At 35.3% G+C, this 21,642-nt stretch overlaps 1 protein-coding gene across 2 annotated transcripts in view; it reads left to right on the forward strand.

Moving 5' to 3' along the window:
* LOC123674477 (furin-like protease 2) overlaps window positions 1-21,642 on the forward strand; it is a 272,487-nt gene that overhangs the window by 98,732 nt on the left and 152,113 nt on the right. For both annotated transcript variants that reach the window (XM_045609359.1, XM_045609358.1), the window contains exon 3: window positions 20,121-20,225. In XM_045609359.1, coding sequence (XP_045465315.1) covers window positions 20,121-20,225 — 105 coding nt within the window. The remainder of the gene's footprint in view (window positions 1-20,120; window positions 20,226-21,642) is intronic.

The raw sequence follows: 21,642 nt of genomic DNA on the forward strand, positions 1-21,642 counted from the left end.
AAATCCGATATAATTGTCTCTCGTGTCAACATTCACATCGATAAGTATTCGGTGCTGCAATTAGTTATCACATTTCTCGACCACCTTGTAACCAAGAAAAGTGAAAGGGTCCCGTTCATATATCACTTACATAAGGGACTAACCGACAATCTCATGTAAATGACGTGTTGATTAGTAGACCAAATCGATGCGAAATAATCAACGTGAAACAGCGGTACGAACGAGTCGCCTCTGTTCGGAATCGGCTTCTCAATCGATTACGATAGTTTTGGGCAACTTTTAATTGAGATAGGAATTGATTCACAAACCCAACGGGCGTTTCTGTCGTTCAATCTGCGACCGTCAAATTCCAGAATTGAATGCCAGTCGAGGATATTCGATTTCTCCACGATTGGAAAGGCACAAACGATCGATTCTGGCGTTACTGTAATCCTGTGAATTAACGGTAGAAAAAGCGGTAGGTATCGGGTTGAACCTCAGGTTGAACGTCAATGTTCAATCGATTCGACTAGCACAATTATTGTTGCTATCGCTATGCTATTTGTCCTGCGTAGGAAGCCAAGTAGCTTGACATTTCAACCAACTACTTGGTTTTAAAATCAAGCTCGTGAAAAATAACATACTTGAGCTTGGCTTGATTTTAGATATTTATTGCTTGACCTGATATCAAGCAACTTGATATTACTTGAGCTTGACATGCACGCGTCGCACGGCATATATTCCTGCAATCTCGTGCGCTCTTAGACTAAAAAGGGGATTCCTCGAGAGCCGAGAGATTGATGCATTCACTAGATTAGATAAAGGTATGTACTGTTATGGAATAGTATTATCAACTTATAAAATCAATGAGAATACATTACCAGACTCTATCTTTCGGAAACTACAGCAAATACATCAAATAGATAATAAATTTTAACTTGATATGATCCAATAATTTTAAAGAAAAGTAGAGTAACTTTATTCATTTATTCCATTTACTTGCACATTATAAAAGTAGCATAAATCCGATATTTCTAAAGTACTATATCAATATTCATTCAAAACATCTCAGGATCTGAAACAAAATGAAAATATTAATAAAATTCAAGTTCAATTTGATAAAATCAACAAAAGATATTCAACTCAAGTATCAGGAACCATTTTTATATCATGTAAATAATGTTAAAAGAGTCAAAAGACTGAATATTCAATTTTCATTCAAAATGATAAAAAATAATCATTTATTTTATATTTCCTATGTTAATTTTCATGAAATAGCTTGTGATCTAGTGAATTACATCTAGATGCAATCTCAAAAATGTAATATTAGCTGAAATTCCTAATAAAATTGTAAAAAATGGATAGGGATAGGATATCGAATGATAAATCAGGGATTCCAAAGTAATTAATGTCTCAAACATACAAAAATGTATATATTTCTTTAGATTATAGTATAATTTAAAAATATGTAGTAGATTTTAGGAGTTATAGATAGAAATCTTTGAATATTAGGCCAAAGAAAGTGAATATTAGAAAAATTTCCAAATTGTATATAGAATATTTGAAAATTTTGTAACTTCGAATCGACCGAATGCAACATATGTGGTACCAAAAGATGGGGAAAAAAATGAAGAAATTAACTAGATCAAGATTGAAGAAGGAAAACTTACCTCAAAAGAGAAAACTGCGAAAGCATCATATTTGGAAAATTTTTTGACATCCAAGGCAATCTTGATTTCAAGAAAAAATTGAAAATCTATATAAAGCCCAGCCGAATGACAGCTAATCAGTCAGTAAAAAACCATTGTTGAGAGCACATCACCTGACTCAAGAAATATACCTGAAATAATTGATAAACGAAAGAATTTATTTACGAAAATTTGCAAGATATTAAAATTGTTAAATACGTACCTGAAAATCATTGTGAGAAGAAGTGGAAAATTATTTAATCAATTTCAAGAAGAAATTTCCTTGGATTCAAGCAAGTTGAAGCAGTGGAGCAATATTAAACGGAAAATGGATTCAAAACAATGCAACTTGAATTAATACAAATTAAGGTTATAATCTGGATTCGAGGTTAGGAGCATAGAAGACGATACCATACCATAACATAGAACACTAATGAGGTCGATGAAGATTTAAATACGTAAATATAAGATTAGATTAATATAAATTTAGTTATTAGATAAGAATTTTTTTATAGTTAGTGAATTTCGAAAATATTAATTAAATTTTTTAAACAAAATTGAATTTGAATGAACCCTCCTGAGATATATAGTCGGCGCAAAATTATAAAAATATAGTTTCAAATTTAGTTATTGGATCGAATCAATTTAAATCAAATCAACAACAACATAATCTCAGCTTGAATATACGATCCATAACAGTACTAATCGCCAATCTGCAAGCATTTTCGTGATCTACATAGTCGAATCAAGCAATAAAATTCTACAATAGTCCCATGAAGGAACTTTTGATTATTTTCAATTTTGTAAGGGTAAGGTATGAATTTGCCTCTAAAAATCGTTATATTTTGAATTTTTCGTCCCAGACCCCTCAAATAGAAACGTTTTCCAAACTTAAAGTTCCGCTCTTAAACATAGTGAAGTTTCAAGTGCGTAGCCCACGTCCAGAAGAAGTGGCAGCTTCGGGAAAATTATCAATTTTTTCTTTGAATATTTCAGAATTTTGCCTATAATTTATGACATAATGTACTGATCACCCATAGAATCACCTTGTGAATTTATGCCAAATATAACAGTGCATCCTGTATACAGGGTGTCCAACTTATTTCTGGTCACATTTCACTAGGCAATTCTACAGGAATATTTCAATTTCAAATTTTCGAATCACTACCCAGAGTCATTGACCGTACCAGACTAATTTACGAACAATCAGTTCAGGCGGTGCTCGAACTGAGTTATTCCCAATTGTAATTCGGTGTACGCCGGGCATTATTAAGCGAATTTCGGAATTGAATGTGTTTTAATATCGAATGTGGAATTCGACAAATGGAAGACCGACAATAAACTCGGTGCCGGTAAAATAGAAACATGCCGGAATCCCGAATTCTGTCAAATTACTGTTTACTTGAAAATCATACAAACAAGTACCTACCAGTGGTATTGTTGCCGATTGTGTTCGGCTGTTCTTGTTGCAGTTTTCGTTCATATTGGATATCAGTTTACGTTTCATATATATGCGCAATAACATTTCCAATATCCAGAATTCGATTTATTGAAATAATTGGAGAAAATAGGGTTTGCAGATTTTGAACTGGCGCATCCGCCAATTGTTACCATGGACACGTTGAATACGCTCTATTATTGTGACGTCATACACCGCCATTTTTGGTTCTCCTGTCAGTGTTCGGAATCCAAACAAACAAATTGTCATTCAAATTAGTACAGTGTCGTTGAAGGAATTAGCTTATTTTCATAAATAAGAGTATTTGAGGAACGATTTCAGTATTAATTGATAGACAGAAGGAACGGGGTTAATACCAGTAAGTTTGAATCCTGTATCATTTCCCAGATTTTGTAAGAAGCCGTGTTTATTAGTTGAACTTCAAGTTCGAACTTACTGGCATTAATCTCGTTCCTTCTGTCTATCAATTAATAGTGAAATCGTTCCTTAAATAATCTTATTTATCAAAATAAGGCTTGAGGGTAGTACCCTTGAAGGGCTGTTACTTCCTTGAGAAGCTTTCCCTGAAAACAAATTCTTTCTCCAACATTTTTGATCGTGGAATACGGTGGTGAATTATCAAGCAGTAATTCTGGACCATTCTGTATAAATTATATAATTCATTCAATTTTTCCAACAAATCGTTTTCTCACGAATCCAATCAAGCATTATCTTAGTTCTGTCATATTTTTTCCTTGATATTTCCCAAATTCAATTAAATTCTCTTCAAACGCTCTCTTTGAAATTTTTTTATTTCTTACGTGCCCTGTTCAGTTTTTTCCTCATGGATTGTTGGACAAGAGTCCTTGACTTTCATCTCGAGGTCTTCGAGTATTGCCTTTTTATATCGACGGCATATATTTATGGATGTTTTCAAAAGAAGCGCCCCAAATTATTGTATTCTCTCACTTTCCCAGTTTTCCGATGATATATTGTTAGCGATGATATGCCAAGGTATCTTTTTCTCGACATTCCATACCTTTTTTTTTTAGTCCCCAACTCGTTATGATTGTTTGCGAATGATATTTGTATTATTGTTTTATTTTTTACCAGAATTCGGCTTTCATTTCTGAAGCTCAATTGATCTGGAAAATATGTAGAGGATGTATGTAGTCATCACAAATTCGAATCTAGTGGACTCTCATAAATAGATTCGCATTTTCAAACACATGTTGATAATGTCCATTTTCAGTTGAAATCTGAGTTAAATGAATTATGATACATACAACTTTTGAACGACGAAATATCTGAATTCCTTTTCAAAATTATAATTCTCACTTTTTTTTTTAATGATAAACAGAACCTTTTTAAACCGATTGCATCCCACCTTGTTCGATAGCCAATATAATAACCAATAATCAAACTGACGTCAACCTATATTATGCAGATTGACATCGATTGTTACAGTTCAATAGCCTTTGAAAAATTAGTTATTCTGGAATCTATTCTGAGGCAATAGCACATCACTCAAACCAATTTACAGGTACAGCCTTCGATTTCCATTAGTGATTACAGTTGATGAAAAAACCAATGGTGATTGATATTTTTTTAAGATCAAATTACCCGAAAACGCTGCATTTTACGAGAAAATATGAAGAATACTTTCATTTTTAAAAATGATCAAATATTCTTCAATTAGCTTCAATTACCTTCAACAGTTGGGTTCTTCGAATTTCTAGTATTTTCATAGAACGTTATGGTAATAATAAAGAATAAACTGGAAGATCTGGATGGAATTTTGTGTTGGAAGATGATTCATCATATTAGTCAAAACTATATATCAAAAATAATTTGGTTAAGGTATAACTGAAAAATAATTTTGTATAGATTTTCATCAGCCTGTATATTTCCAACCCTACCGAATCAGAAAAAATGGCAAAGAAAAAAGACGTTTCTTTTGATCTCAGGAATCTACTGTTAGGATATATGTACAAATCAAAGACTCACCCTGCATAGAAAAAAAAATTCCATATACCTACGGTTTTTTTTATTATGCGCCTATCTCAAAACTTCACCTGACAAGGGTTGTAAATATTGTTTCACCCTCTAACAATTCCGAAAGTTCATCATTTCAAACCGTGCGCCCTAAAAGCCCAAATCCAACGGACCGAATTAGTAACTTTATTAAAGTCTGTTACAGTTATGGGGCGTAATGGATTGAATCGCTAATTCGACCCCTGTTCGGGGATCGGTCACTCTTTCAGGCGCAAACAGGCCAACCCTCGAGCCCGTCGGTCAACTTCATCTCGATTCCGTGTAACAGACTTTATACGCGAGGTTAATATCATTCTCTTGGCGGGAGATCCATATCCTGAGTTTTTAGCATGGAAGTGTAATGGAGGTAATTTTTAGGTGAAATCACGTTATTGAGCGCAAAGTTCTCCGAATAGATAGGCGAGACGTCCTCTCTCTGAGCTTTGCGGTGTTTCATGCCGAGATAAGAGAAAGTAGTGGCTGGCGATGGACATGATTTTGAATCATTAATGTAAAGGGTAATTTTTTTGGAGCTATAGAACTTTAAATTGCAATAAAACAACGATGGATTATTCGATAGACATGAATTTTATTTATCCGCAAGATTATCTTGTGGCATTACATTTATGATTTCTGGCATATGACCGCCACGGCTGGCTCGGATGTAGTCCAATCTAGACGTCCAATTTTAGATGACTTTTTCCAACATTTGCGGCCGTATATCGGCAATAACACGGCGAATGTTGTCTTCCAAATGGTCAAGGGTTTGTGGCTTATCCGCATAGACCAATGACTTTACATAGCCCCACAGAAAGTAGTCTAGCGGTGTTGAATCACAAGATCTTGGAGGCCAATTCACAGGTCCAAAACGTGAAATTAGGCGGTCACCAAACGTGTCTTCCAATAAATCGATTGTGGCACGAGCTGTGTGACATGTTGCGCCGTCTTGTGGAACCACAGCTCCTGGACATCATGGTTGTTCAATTCAGGAATGAAAAAGTTAGTAATCATGGCTCTATACCGATCACCATTGACTGTAACGTTCTGGCCATCATCGTTTTCGAAGAAGTACGGACCAATGATTCCACCAGCCCATAAAGCGCACCAAACAGTCAGTTTTTCTGGATGTAACGGTGTTTCGACATACACTTGAGGATTAGCTTCACTCCAAATGCGGCAGTTTTGTTTGTCGACGTAGCCATTCAACCAGAAGTGCGCTTCATCGCTAAACAAAATAAAATGGACGTAGTACGCGATACGTATTCCCCACAGAACCATTATTTTCGAAATAAAATTGCACTATTTGCAAGCGTTGTTCAGGCGTGAGTCTATTCAGTATGAATTGCCAAACCAAACTGAGAATAAATCACTTGACAGCTGTTAAATCGGTTGCCATCTTGAATAGTAATGCCAACTCAAAGTTATATACCTCGAAAAAAAACACCCTATATAACCGTTTTTTTATAATGAAGCGACGAATTCCGAGAGAAAAGGGTGGAAACAAAGTTGTTCGCCTATGTAATTATATAGTTTGACAACTTATTCCCATTGACAAAATCATATCACTTCCTAGGCAGCAAGTTGCTGATTGATCTCTGTCTGCAAAATTAATATTTGCTGTCGATCGAAAAAAAATTAATCTATGTTTACTATTCATGAAATTTCATCTTCAACTATTTTTTTCTTTTAGAAAAGATGAAATAGACTGTTTTGTGAATTCAAAATGAATTGTATTTGAAAAATTAGCTTTGCTACATGTATATATGTACATATATGTATGTATAATAGCGCCCTTTCAGAACACCGCAATTTATTGTCACATCAAGTTAAAAGTTTTCTCCACCAATACCGATAAAAAGTTAACCCACTCAGATCTTGCGACAACGTCAACTTTTCTCATCGGCGCCCAAGCAACGTACCTAACTCGTCCACACCCGACAGGCGTCGAAAAAAAATCTATTTTCCATATAACTCTATCGGAGAAATATAGTGCGGGGTGAAAAGCTCCGGAGTCCGAGTCGAAACTTCCTCGCTAAGGCCCCCAAATTGAATTTTGGCAACTTTCAAAAGGAAGATTTATTCGGACTCGGTGATTACAAATAGGAACTTCTTGAAGTCGAGATATTACTTTTCGACTGCCACCGGGCGGGATATATGCGACTGTCGGGAGAGGGGGGTGCTCACCTACGGGCCCCCGGATACAAAATAGAAGAGCGCCCCCCTGTCGATGGCCAGGGGTGATTTATGGCGGTTTCGAATCCGGATAAACTCGAGCTCTCGCCGACTAATAAAAGTTTCATCGACGCTCCGTACGTTCGATGAAATATGCAGCGAGAATTACCGTTCCTTTTCGAGGTTATGGTGCACATTAGTGAGGTTAGAATCGGGGGCGGACAAGCAGCGTGTAGGTCGTGGAGTATCGGCCGTCTCGTTTTGGCGTATCGTTCACTGAAACGCATGATATGAATTCAGTGTGCGTTTAAGGGCGTTTTCCACTATTTCAGATTTTGATATCGAAAAAAAACGAGTATATTTTGAATGGCCTTGGCTGAATAGGGATGTTACCTTTATTTTGAAATTGCTTTTAATTTGTGGATTAGCCCTATATAAACACGGAAAAAAGTATTTTTATGGAAAAATATAGAAAGTACCAATAAAATATACGTAAATAAAAAAAAATTTCAAAATTCCCGCTGACCTTGGCTGAACTATCAGCCGCGGCAGTCAAATTACCTTGCTACCTAGTGAAACAAATATCTACCAGCTGCCCTTCAATTTTTTTAAAAAATATATTTTAATTTTACATTTCGAAAACAATGTTTCATTAAGGAGATAACCTTTTTCGTGACTTCACTGAAATTATCAAATATTCAGTCTATCCACAAAGAGTCACAGTTTCACTGCTATCAGGACAATATCCTATTTTTCCCAAGATGTCATTGACTGCAGATAACTATCTATGTCATCCCAGTTTATCGTCGTAGATTTTATAATTCTGTCATAAACCCCATGATAGCTGGTCTTATTTTTCTGCATAAAATACGTGACTCCTCATTCCATATTCATATAGCATTAAAATGTGTTCCAGTAAGGGTACTTTCAGTTCGTAATAGTATAGATATGTCCATAAGCCTCCAAATCACCAGAAATAGTAACCAAGTGCAATATAACAATATTTTTAAGTGTTTCTCTCCTTTTCAGTAAGACCTCGAATAATATGGGAAAAAAATGTATACGAGTTGTTTTGAATTAGACTTTACGGACAATTCAAAAATTATTATCCCTGAGGCAGCATTTCGATATTGAAGGGTGTTTTTTTTAGAGCTATAGAACTTTAAATTGCAATAAAACAACGATGGATTATTCGATTGACATGAATTTTATTTATTCGCAAAATAATCTTCTGGCATTACATTTTAAATATGATTTCTGGCATATGACCGCCACGGCTGGCTCGGATGTAGTCCAATCTGGACGTCCAATTTTCGATGACTTTTTCCAACATTTGTGGCCGTATATCGGCAATAACACGGCGAATGTTGTCTTCCAAATAATCAAGGGTTTATGGCTTATCCGCATAGACCAATGACTTTACATAGCCACACAGAAAGTAGTCTAGCTATGTTGAATCACAAGATCTTGGAGGCCAATTCACAGGTCCAAAACGTGAAATTAGGCGGTCACCAAACGTGTCTTTCAATAAATCGATTGCGGCACGAGCTGTGTGACATGTTGCGCCGTCTTTTTGGAACCACAGCTCCTGGACATCATGCTTGTTCAATTCAGGAATGAAAAAGTTTGTAATCATGGCTCTATACCGATCACTATTGACTGTAACGTTCTGGCCATCATCGTTTTTGAAGAAGTACGGACCAATGATTTCACCAGCCCATAAAGCGCACCAAACAGTCAGTTTTTCTGGATGCATCGGTGTTTCGACATACACTTGAGGATAAGCTTCACTTCAAATGCGGCAGTTTTGTTTGTTGACGTAGCCATTCAACCAGAAGTGAAAAAGATAAAATGGACGTAGTGCGCGATACGTATTCCGCACAGAACCATTATTTTCGAAATGAAATTGCACTATTTGCAAGCGTTGTCCAGGCGTGAGTCTATTCATGACGAATTGCCAAGCCAAACTGAGAATAAATCACTTGACAGCTGTCAAATCGGTCGCCATCTTGAACAGTAATGCCAACTTAAAGTTATATACCTCGAAAACAAACACCCTATACATTCAACGAGAAACATTTTTTTATTTTTTTTAGAAGTTTCAAAGCGGAATTGGCGTTTTATGCATCAGTTCATTTGCAATGTAATTCCATCCAGTCGAATAATTTCTTTCCTGAGCAGATTTTTCCCCAGTTGATGTTTTCGAATATACGTTTATAATTGGAATTTATGACTTTATCGTTCCTCATGGTGTTGGCATGTGTATTCAAACTGAATAATGCATATTTCAAACTAATCAGTAATAAATAGTGAAAACACGTCGTCCATAATTTGCTGGCCACCCTAATGCAAGTGTTCTAGTAAACAATACATATATAGGACATTCGAGGACATATTTCATGATTAATGCGTTCTGAAATACGGGGTTTCGTAAATTCATCTTTGTGTTGCTGTCATTATTTCCACAGTAAGAGTAGTTGGAACGGCAGTAAATCAATATTACTTCTTCCTCGAAAACAAAAATTAAATCAAAAATTATTACTGCCCTCACGCGACACATTTTTCATGAAATTAAACCGGTGAAATTACGATCCATAAATTTCATTTGCAAGGAACTCCAACATGTGAACCAACTTAGTGAAAGACTTTCCAGTATTTCCTCAAATTGTACTTTATTATTTACGGTAATTTATTTTGTGAACGCTGCATTCATTACTGCTGGTCTACGTTCATTACTTTTCTACATTTTTGAGTACGTTGAAAATTTTATGTCCTCAAATGTCTTCCGCCGACCTAGGATCATTTTCGGATTGTCATAGTAGTCGTAAAATGCATAATAGATTGAAATGAAGAATAGCCATAGACGAAATGAAAGAGATCCATTTCTTTATATTTCTTATCGAAGCCAACATTCTTGAGGAAGATGATTCAACGTTTTGTTCTTCCTACCCCTAAAATAGCCTATTAACGTTTATCGGTTGCTATTCTGTTATTGAATTCTATCACCCTAAACCTACCCATGTTTGCGTTATATTCAATTTAATAGTCTTGTGACATGAAAATAACTTGTGTTGTCTATATTGCCCAAAATAGTCAATTATGAAGCCAGAATTTCTAGCTATTCTAAGCACTGACACAGTCATTCTTGGAACTTGGAATACATATTACTTTGAGTTTGAATAACAAATAAAAATAATAGGAAGTTTTTACTTAGTGAAAAATCAGAGGGAAATATTTCTTTTCTACTTTCCACATTGAAGCACATATCAACAATTTAGTTATCGTTTTTATTGAGGGAACTTCAGGGTAGATCCGTGCATAATCATGAAATTGTGTTCTGTTTTCTCTTCTTTCATCGGAATAACTGATATCAAAGCCTTATCAAACTTTTTGAATCCTCAACGTCAATTATGAAGCCAGAATTTCTAGCTATCTATCTATACTAATCACTGACTCAGTCATTCTTGGAACTTGGAGAAAAGATTACTTTTAGTTTGAATAATGAATAGAAATAATAAGAAGGTTATACTTAGTAATAAATCAGAGGTAAATATATCTTTCCTCTTTTCCATATTGAAGCACAAATCAACAACTTGGTTATCGTTTTTGTTGAGGGAACTTCAGAGTAGATCCCTCCATTATCGTGAAATTGTGTTCTGTTTCCTCATCTTCCATCGAAATAACTGATATCAAAACCTTATCAGACTTATTGAACCTTAAACGTCAATGAAGAAGTCAGAATTTCTAGCTATTCTAATCACTGACTCAGTCATTTTTGGAACTTGGAAAGAAGATGACTTAAAGTTTGAATAATGAATTGAAATAATAAGGTTTTACTTAGTAATAAATCAGAGGGAAATATATCTTTCCTATTTTCCATATTGAAGCATAAGTCAACAACTCGATTATCGTTTTTGTTGAGGGAACTTCAGGGTAGATCCCTTCATTTTCTTGAAATATTGTTCTGTTTTTTCCTCTTCTATAGAAATAACTAATATCAAAGCCTTATCAGACTTATTGAACCTTCAACGTCAAATGTGAATCCAGAATTTCTAGCTATTCTAATCACTGGCACAGTCATTCTTGGAACTTGGAATAAAGATGACTTTCAGTTTGAATAATAAATTGATATAATAAGAAGGTCTTACTCAATAATAAATCAGTGGAAAATATTTCTTTTTTCCTTTCCACTTTGAACACAAATCAACAACTTGGTTATCGTTTTTGTTGAGGGAACTTCAGGGTAGGTCCCTTCATTTCCGTGAAATTATGTTCTGTTTTCTCCTCTCCTATCGAAATAACTGATATCAAAGCCTTATCAAGCTTATCGGACCTTCTTCTTCTGCTATAAACGAGAAAAATCGTTGGTGTTCGTGTTTCGCATCGAGTCCAATGAAAGAACGTCGATTTTCTCTTGATTTATTAGGACCGATAAACAACAACACGATATTACAGATAACAACACTTTAAGTACCGCCTAATTCAAGAACAATCAACTGTATTTACGTCATCTACCTACCCAAGTCACGATACCATCGCAATTATTCAAATGAAAACGCACTTTCCACTAGTGGTGATAAGGATTTTTTTTTAGGGACACGAATGGATGAAATTTGTGTCGGAAAGAGATATGTTGCAGGAAACGAAGTTCCATTAACCAAATGGAATCGATTTAATCCAATTGAACGGTGATGGTCAGATTTCACAGTATTGTATTGTACAATATTTCGGAATCAGATTTTTATTCTTGATGTCTTATATCAGATGTACGTATCCTTGAAAATGAATTGAAGTGGAAACGAGATTAACGTTGATAAGATCTAATTATTGTTGTTTATGAAGCGTTTCAAGTGAGAATCACTTCAATTAGACTTATGTAATCGGTTATTACGTGCTGATTATATATAGGGTGTCTACTTTGAATCTAAATAGAAGGAATGGAAAGTAAACATTTGTGATCGATCCCGAATACAAGAGAGATGGAAGTTTAGTGTCACCAATCACAATCGAGCTAGCCGATTCTGTGTGCGAACCATAGGCGTGGAGAATCCTGATTTGATTGTTGAAAGCTCTATCAGGAATTCTTCTCTCATAACTTCACAATAGCTTAATCAGTAAACTGATAAAAACATTGACCCTTTTGAAACACGAAAGAATTTTTATGAATAAATCTCATTGCAATCTTTTTGGAGCATGAATTGATAATTTCAAAATTAATCAAATTATGTTACGGTACTGTCAGACAAGGAGCGACGGATGTTGGCATCTAAACAAATGCATCAGTTACAAGGCGGTTTCCGTTCCTCTTATTAATGTTCTGAGAGTGTCCATCATTCAAAACTTAAAATTTTGGGTATAATATTTGATTGCTCATTATATTTATAATTCTCATATAAAGAATAATAATAAAGAATACATGGAGACTCTATATATCTTAAAAACACTCCTGTATCAAAATCGCTAGTAGCGTTTTACAATTCACAATGGCTGATCTCTAAGTCATGTCTTGCAACGTGTCCTAATTATATCAGTGGTTTATCTCGGATGTCTTCATAATTCCCTGCTTTATATTCATAATTTTCTTCATCCCGTCGTTTGTTATCTCTTTCCTTCTTGATTCTACTGCTGCTCTCTTCCAGAAATCCATCTCAGTAGCCTCTAGCGTTCTTGTTTGTCTGGCCTTCAATGGCTTCCAACTCTGAGCTACAGGTAATTATGCTACTCACGTATTTTGAATTTGGGTTTCGTTTCTCTTATTGACGTTTTCATCCTGGAGTATTCCATCGGGTATTGAAATAGCTTTCTTTTTCTTGAACATTTCTTTCCATAATTACACTGCCTAAGAAGAGCCATTACATTTTTTTACTCAGATTGTCATTGTTTACTATTTTCAATAACTTTCATCACTAAGAATCTGCTGAAACAAAAATTTACGGAGTAACTGAGTTTCAGTTCATCGTTTTCCGATATTTTTCTATTATATTAATGTATAAAAATATTTTACTTGGAGGTAATAAACAATTTACAGTCAAAAATTTCTATTATCCGCCATGCATATATGTATCCTGACTTTTCCAATGTTACATCTGAACTTATTCGTTAAAATGTTCCTATAATTAGGCTCACGAATGTTGTCGTAAGTAATTGCACAAGTGCATCAAAATTACCGATAATTTTGCTTGACAATACACTGAAATGCGAAATTATCCGGTCATTTTGATGCACGAGTGTAATTCGGGGGAATATTTCCCGAATAAATTGTTTACTTGTCAAAGTGACATAGATTCCATAGATGGCATAGATTCGAACTGTGTAAGATTCATAGAAAATATGCATCTATGAACAGAACAATTATCGCAGTGCTATTTCGCTTCCTACAATGCAATTATCGCTGTAATTTTCGATAATTGTTCTCCAGATACATAGAATTCTTGACAGGAGGGAAATATTCGCTGTAATTTTCGATAATTGCATTCCATTTACATAGAATTTTTGGCCGGAGGGAACTATTCATAATAATTACGATCGAAATGTCAATTCATTTAAATATATTTTCCCCAAGAACCGTCGAAAAATATCCAATTATACCAAAAACATAAAACCTGTTTCAATCAGAAATTCAAGGGGATGTACAAACATAAAGCCTTGTAACCGTTTCAACAAGAAATTTCCCAACACAAGTTCAGAGCTCCCAAATACTCCCACATGAATTTATTTATGTGAAGATTCCACTGAAATTGGTACTGATCCAAAATAAATCCCCCTATAAGTTTCTCGTTGGATTAGTCGTTCAGGTAGGGACTAGTTTCAACGGAGAAAAATGTACTCTAGGGGTTATCTCTCACAGATCGCGCTAGATTAGTGTAGCGATTCGATAGAGTAAACAACGGCGTTTTTTTACCAATCAGATAATTGAAAGAAGAGAACTTTGTATAACTAACCCACTCAGCAGTGGAACCAACCAGATAATGTTTGTGTAATTAAGCCCCTAGATATATGAATCCTATGTACCATCAAAGGTAAAAGAAACCGATAATTACGCTAATGTATCAGTTTGAACTGTGCATTCTGATACATTGCATCCCAATGGAGCTGCATATAATGGTTCCCCATCATGGCTATATTTTATAATTATCGTTATAGATATTTATCTGAAATACTGCCCCGCATGGATGTGCTAGCGAACTATAGAAATTGATTTCGAGATGGTTTTAACAGCGTTTTGGATGTGTATCATTCGAATGACATTCGATAATGTGAGCATGATTTGTTGTCATATTTAATGAGGGCAAATACTACGGATGATCGAACGAATTGTTTAGAGTTATGATATATCGAAGATGTTGAATGGATTGGCATGGAGAATTAACTATTTGAATGAATCGGAATGATTGACACGTTAAAAGAATTTCCTGTGCTGATAAAATATTGAAAATATTGCTTTTTGAAGGGAAAAAATACAGTTGAAGCATAATCATGGCTTGATGAAGAGTTTCCGGGGTCTGGACCAAGAAAATCAATCATCATTGATTGGTATGCTAAGTTTAAACGTGGTGAAATGAGCACCGAAGACGGGGAACGCCCAAAAGATACTGTCACCGACGAAAAGATTTCCTTGCAACATGAGATCTAAACGTTCATTGCTCCTTTGTTAATGTGTTATGATATTCTAGTGGAATAGAATTAATTGTCTATAGTTGTTGACGTGTTCTCTATACATATTTAATGTGTTTTTGAGAATAAATTTCTATTATTATTAAAAATCAAAAAAGGTCACAAAATAATTTTGGATGACCGTAAAGTGAAGTTGATCGAGATAGCAGACATTGTGAAGATATCATCTCAACGTGTACATCATATCATTTACGAATATTTGTACATGAGAATGCTATGTGCAAAATGGGTGCCGTGCGAGCTGACAATCGATCAAAAGCAACAATTTGTTAATCATTCTGAACAGTGTTTGAATCTGTTTAGATGCAATAAACCTGGATTTTTGCGTCGATATGTGACAATCGATGAAACATGGATTCATCATTTCACTCCGGATTGCAATCGACAGTCAGCTGAGTGAACTGCACACGATGAACCGAATCCAAAACGAGGAAAAACACAACGGTCAGCTGACAAGGTTATGGCATCAATATTCTGGGATGCCTATGGTATAATATTCATTGATTATCTCCAAAAGGATCAGACCATCAACAGCGATTATAATATGACGTTATTGGATCGTTTAAAAGATGAAATCGTTGAAAAACGGCCCCATTTGAAGAAAAAAAGGTGCTGTTTCATCAAGGCAATGCGCCGTGTTACAAATCGATGAAAACAATGGCAAAATTGCATGAATTGGGCTTCGAATTGCTTCTGCATCCATCTTGTTCGCCAAATCTGGCTCCCAGTGACTTTTTCCTGTTCTCAGACCTCAAAAGAATGCTCGCTGGAAAGAAATTTAGTGCCAATGAGGAATATCGCCGAAACTGAGGACTATTTTGAAGCAAAAGACAAACCGTACTACAAAATAGGGATCGAAAAGTTGGAAGATCGCTATAATCGCTGTATCGCCCTCGAAGGCAACTATGTTGAATAATAAAATCGAATTTTGCCAAAAAAAAATGTGTTTTACTATGGTAGACCGGGGACTTCCCAATTGGTCTATTATGTGTTACGCATCGTGCTTGTTCCGTTTCCTACGTTTTAGGTAGAATAGAATTTGGTTCTCTGTGAATCAATCGAAAACGTGAAACTCTCGTCGCTTCAAGAAACTCATGAATTTCCAAGTATTATTGGTGACCATATTCCAACGTTTTACAGGGAACAATATTTCAGGATCTTGAATTAATTCAATTCTTTTCACCCTACCATTAACAAGTTCTAAGTATCACGAATAGATATCGTATTGCCTACGACAAAAACCCACTATCCGTTTCCGCATGCAAATCTGTCCATTAGAATGCGAAAAAAGCTTTCGTACTTTTTGAGATAAGCTCTCTTTGTGAATATTCTAAGGGTTTTAAAATGAATATTTCTACTAGAAGGTATCACAGAAATTCATCTTAAAATAAGTCGTATACATGATCCACCTACCAATAAGTTTTCCATTGACATAATAGAGATATTGCCTATATTTTGAAATTGCTCTTCATTTATAGATAATTAATAGTATCTATCAACAAACAACGTGAGTTATAATAACTCACTATAATGAATGGCTCTGTGCTTCTATACTTCTGTGCTTCTATTCGGTTGGCCGAAAGGGAACATTCCATTATTGTTATTGAGGGGAGGAATGTCTCTTCGACAATTTTGACGTTTATTGGTAAATATTAAGGTTTGTCAATAAAGGTCTTTCTCTATTCTTGTATTTTAGTATTTATTGTTATAGTCGTGGATAAAGTATAGTATTCAACTTGCAGTGATGGTCATAACTCACTTGATGAATTACTTCATCTGCGTGAGTTATGACCTACATTATCGCTCGTTGAATAATATACTATTGATATGGAAAACCTGAATTCATTTGATTTTAATATATCAGGCAACGTCCCAATTGAAACCAGTTTTCGTTAACCTATTTCGATGAAGTAACTTTAATCCCATCGCTATAGGTTTTCGTAACCCCGGAAATTCCTCGAGCTCGGGGCCCCTAACATATTCTCCGGTTCTCTTTCACGTGTCGGTATGCATGTAATTACATGCATGAGCCCAAAGGAACGATTCAACCGAAACTCCACCATTAAACTACAACCGGGGCGAACTTAACAAAATCGCAATTATACTCTAACGTCTGTGAGAACCCGACGAACAATAAGGCGAGTCACTTAAATTCCTCCTTTCGTTATGATTCGCTTCAGGATCAAGTTAGGAACCTCCATTGTGTCGTAAACAGTTGTAAAACAGGGACTGAGAGGCGTCTAATCCATCTTGAAGGGTTGAAAGTTTCGAGATTTACGGGTGTATAGCAGTAAAGCCATTCCGGGAACGACGTAAGATTGATGTCTCACTTCGGTGACCGCACATGTCCTCCTAGTGCGCCCCCCTCCCCCTCCCAAGAAATGGGGTTCAATCGATAAAGTCTGAGAAGATATTTCCCACAGGAATGAGCAATACATTCGGGTCCCTTTGTTTTTTCTGCAAGATGGTTTGTCTCCCGGTATGAAAATGTAAAAAGCGGGAAGTAGGGGAGGCTGAATTTGTACACGGATATACTGTCATAAATATTGACACATTCCCGTCGACTTTTTATCGCTTCCTGGAGTTTTAGAAGGAGTCGAGAACGACTGGGTTTTTGCGTTATTGTTCGGGTGAAAAAATTGTCAACTTTCTTGTGAAGTTTGCTGTTTGGATTCCGGTAGCGTGGAGTTGAGAAGACGAATGGAAAAAAGCCTTCTTTTTTGCTATCTAATGTAATTTCCGTTAGGAATTTTAAGTAACGGTTTGACGTTAACATTTGGAGTTGTGATGATTTTTTGATAGCTCTAGGGATGGTGATTTCTCAATAGAATGACACCGCTTGAGACATAAAGCCAACTATTCTACAGCAAAATCAACACTCTCCAATATGGAGGGGATGGTGCATATGGCAGGGAACATTGAGTTCCCATACTGATATTTCTATGAGTGATTTTGGTATGAAACACCGCAATCCCCGTAGGTCGCCTCACAAAAAAGTCCCTATAACTGTTATTCATAATATGTTCGAAAATAAAATTGGCGTGGTATTTTCACTATTTCCCTCGTCTCAATTTCCACCAATCATGAACGCTCAATTTTGAATTACAATTGGTTTATAGATGAAAAGCTGCATGACAGCACATATCAGCAATTTTTACGAGTTTACCCGCGGCAGAACTTGACAACTGTTGGCACCAAAATTTACAATACCTTTGAAAACAAGTTATTATAATCTCATGAAATAGTTCTGTCACCAGCACGCATGATTTTCGTTAAAATATTACCTAGCAATGTGTTTTTTAGATTTTTTTCGGAAAAATTAGATGTCCTTATGATATCACTTATGAAAAACTACTACTATTATTGGTGATGAAATTAATATAGATTATCCTTTTTTTAGTTAAACAACATCTGGCTTGGAATAATTATTTCAATTCAATTTTGTATCAAAACGGTTTAGTATGATTCATAAAATTCGGAATTAAAATAGTCTTGTAATTTTTGAATATTTCACCCAGATATCGGAACCAATAGGAATCGAATGTGATATTTTTATAGGAGTCGGGATTTTTGTATTTAAAAAACGAAATAATATACCACATTGCAAACTTAGTAATTTCTCATTCTTTCGTAGGGAATTCGGATATTGAAAGGATTATTATGGATTTTTTTCTTTAATTCATCTATAAAATAAAAATGTACTGAAATAATCAGACGAGTTGATTTCGATTTTTGCAATATCGATATGAAAAAATTTAGCCTTAGATTTGATCGAATGACAATTACATATTCTGTTGAATTTAAGACACTGAACTATTATTCAATTTTTTTCACTTACTGAAGATAATATAATAATCCTAAATATGGAACATTTCATCCTACATTTTGCAACTGTTTCATTCTTTAACAACTTTTCATTAATATGTTTGTGAGAAACTAACGACGGGGTTCATAAAAATTTGATTGATCAATAAACTCGTTGATTGTAGTTCGAAATCTATGGAAGTGTCAAAAATTAATTGAAATTGAACACAAAAATGATTTGATCGAGCAAATCACCCCGATGAAACTCACCATAATAAGTTTCTAGTATGAATAGATTGAATGAAATGAAAATGTATTCAGCATATTTCTCTCTGCTCACCAAGAACTATTCTGGATTTTCGAGAATGGCAATTTTGGAAATTCCCACTTAAAATGGCAAACTATCTCATCATACTCACCACGACAAGCAAAAGGTTCAACGACAGGTCAAGTCCCACCGCTCTGACATAACCCGGCTCCTTCACCATTTTGCACCGCTCGATTATTCAAACTACAAACCTCGTTTGAGCTAGACACACCGCTCAGAAATTGATCACTGATGTGTTTTGACATCGAATATCGGTACATCCAATATATGCCATATTAACAATGTATAATTCATTATATTCACTTTGATAGTTTACGTACGTACCACCCATGTTTGATCAGTCGACCGGAATATCCTACGTAATATCGCGTTTCCTGAAATCGTCGAATTGAAATGATCCAGCCGACACACAACTCGGCTAACGACCGAACCGCAAGAACCAGTTAACGAGGAATGTAACTCAATTCGAACGCTGAAAATCGAAGGATATTTATCGCTGAACGGGTATCCTTCCATTTCGAAGTGTTCCTAAACCGCTTGTTATTCCGGTTCCACGTGAATTTCAATGTTTTGTCGACCTACTTTACACCGATTCCTCAATCATCCTACAATTCCAGGGTATTTCCGATGAAAACAAACCATTTAGTACGTGTAGATTGCATGTGCTACTTTTCCGATGTTAATTCTCAATCGGGGTCTCAGCACTCAGTTGAGAATCGAATTAGTTTTCGTTTTGAAGTGTTCTGGTTCCGGAATGTGATTGTTCTGAATTCTACCCAATGGGCAAAGTACGTTGATTGAAAGTGGTTACATACACAACCATTTCACAACGTTATATTAACGTACCTGTGCCCATTGGCATGTGCACTTCTCTGAATAATTCTCGGGCCTAACTAGTAACAACACAATTCTTTTAAATCGATTTTTTTTGTCAACATAGACGAGAACATATACAGAAAGACGAAGCTTTCAATCAATAATTGATCAATGATTTTATTTTCAGGTTGGCAGTCTGAAAGGTTTCTACCTCTTTGAACACGTACATGTGCACAAAAGATCGCTAGATACCAGTGATGAACATCATGAAAAACTCATCAATGAACCTGAGGTAAGTTTTTAATTTCAGTTTTTCTAATGAGTAATATAAATAAGACTTGATCAATTGAGGGATAGTCGCTTATGTTATAAGAAGATTGGAAAATGCAGTTGATAAATACCAAGAAATATTACTTTCAATATAATTAATGAAAATGCTTTCAATTTTTTATGGAAGCTGGTTGCCAAAGTGATACGCCAATACTTGATTGTTCTAAGGATTTCCTCGGAAATATGAGGCAGAAAATTTAACAAACGCATAGCATTGAGAGTACGTTGAATCTCTATTCGATCGTTGAAATATTAAATACCAATTTTATTTGCTTAAAAAACCCTTTGAATTTATGATCCTCTCTTTGTGCGATACGGAAATGGCTATTTTCTTTCAAAGAGAACAGGTTTTACGATGGGAATTACGTATTGATAGGAAAATTTCTTGAATTTTAATATTTCCTCACAAATTCATCAAAGAAAATTTAATTTGTCAGTCATAAGAAGCATTTCTAATCGAAGTATGTTGAAAGATCTGAATAATTTCTGTTCATTGCATGCTTCGAATATTTTTGATTATGACACAAATTTTCATTTATTTTTGGCAATTCCTACCTTTATTTGAATAGTATTACCCGGAATATGGATGAGTTTAGCGTATTTCAGGTTTTGATGACCAAAACTCAACTTCAAATGAAAGAAGAGAAGTAATCATTTCATTTTCATTCATCTTATTTTCGTTTTGTCATTAATTTCAGTTCCCTTGAATGGATGAAGGGTGTTTCCGTCTGATTGAGAAATAAATTCGAATACAAATGGGCAAAATCCCTTCCATTCAGATTAAAAAGCAACTCTCTTGTAAGCTCTGATTGTTTTTATATTTTATCGTTGCACTGTAGCGATAAATTTGAAGAATATTCGATTCTTGCGAAAGAACTACGCAATTGAGTCATCAAATGAATACTATTCGCATAAGCATACCGGAGAATCATAATTTTGAAATAGTATGTACCTCGCTCCTTCGCCATTCGGCAACGGGTAGTAACCAGATCCTTCGCCAATTTGCATCACATAATCGTATTTTGAAGATCTATCTAGTTACAATTTATCCATGCAATTATAATTATATACACTTAATCCCTCGTTTTTGTACCATGCGAATTGAAGTTCATTATCAAAAAGCCATAAACTTTTAAAAAGAAAACCGAAATTCTATCTCGTTACATCCATGGCCACCCTTAACAAATCAGCCCCAAGCCTGGGGGGTCCCCTTGCAAATTGAACGATTTGCAAGAATAATGGCTGTTCGTTATACTCAACCCCGGTAAGATGACGCGTTGTTTCAATTACAAATGTAGGCCGTAATAAACTTAACACAACGGCCTAAGAAGATATATGTGCGCCAAGGAAAATAATCATTACGGTTATTACGCCGCCTC

This window comes from Harmonia axyridis, chromosome 3 (assembly GCF_914767665.1).
Source record: "Harmonia axyridis chromosome 3, icHarAxyr1.1, whole genome shotgun sequence".
Classification (NCBI taxonomy): domain Eukaryota; kingdom Metazoa; phylum Arthropoda; class Insecta; order Coleoptera; family Coccinellidae; genus Harmonia; species Harmonia axyridis.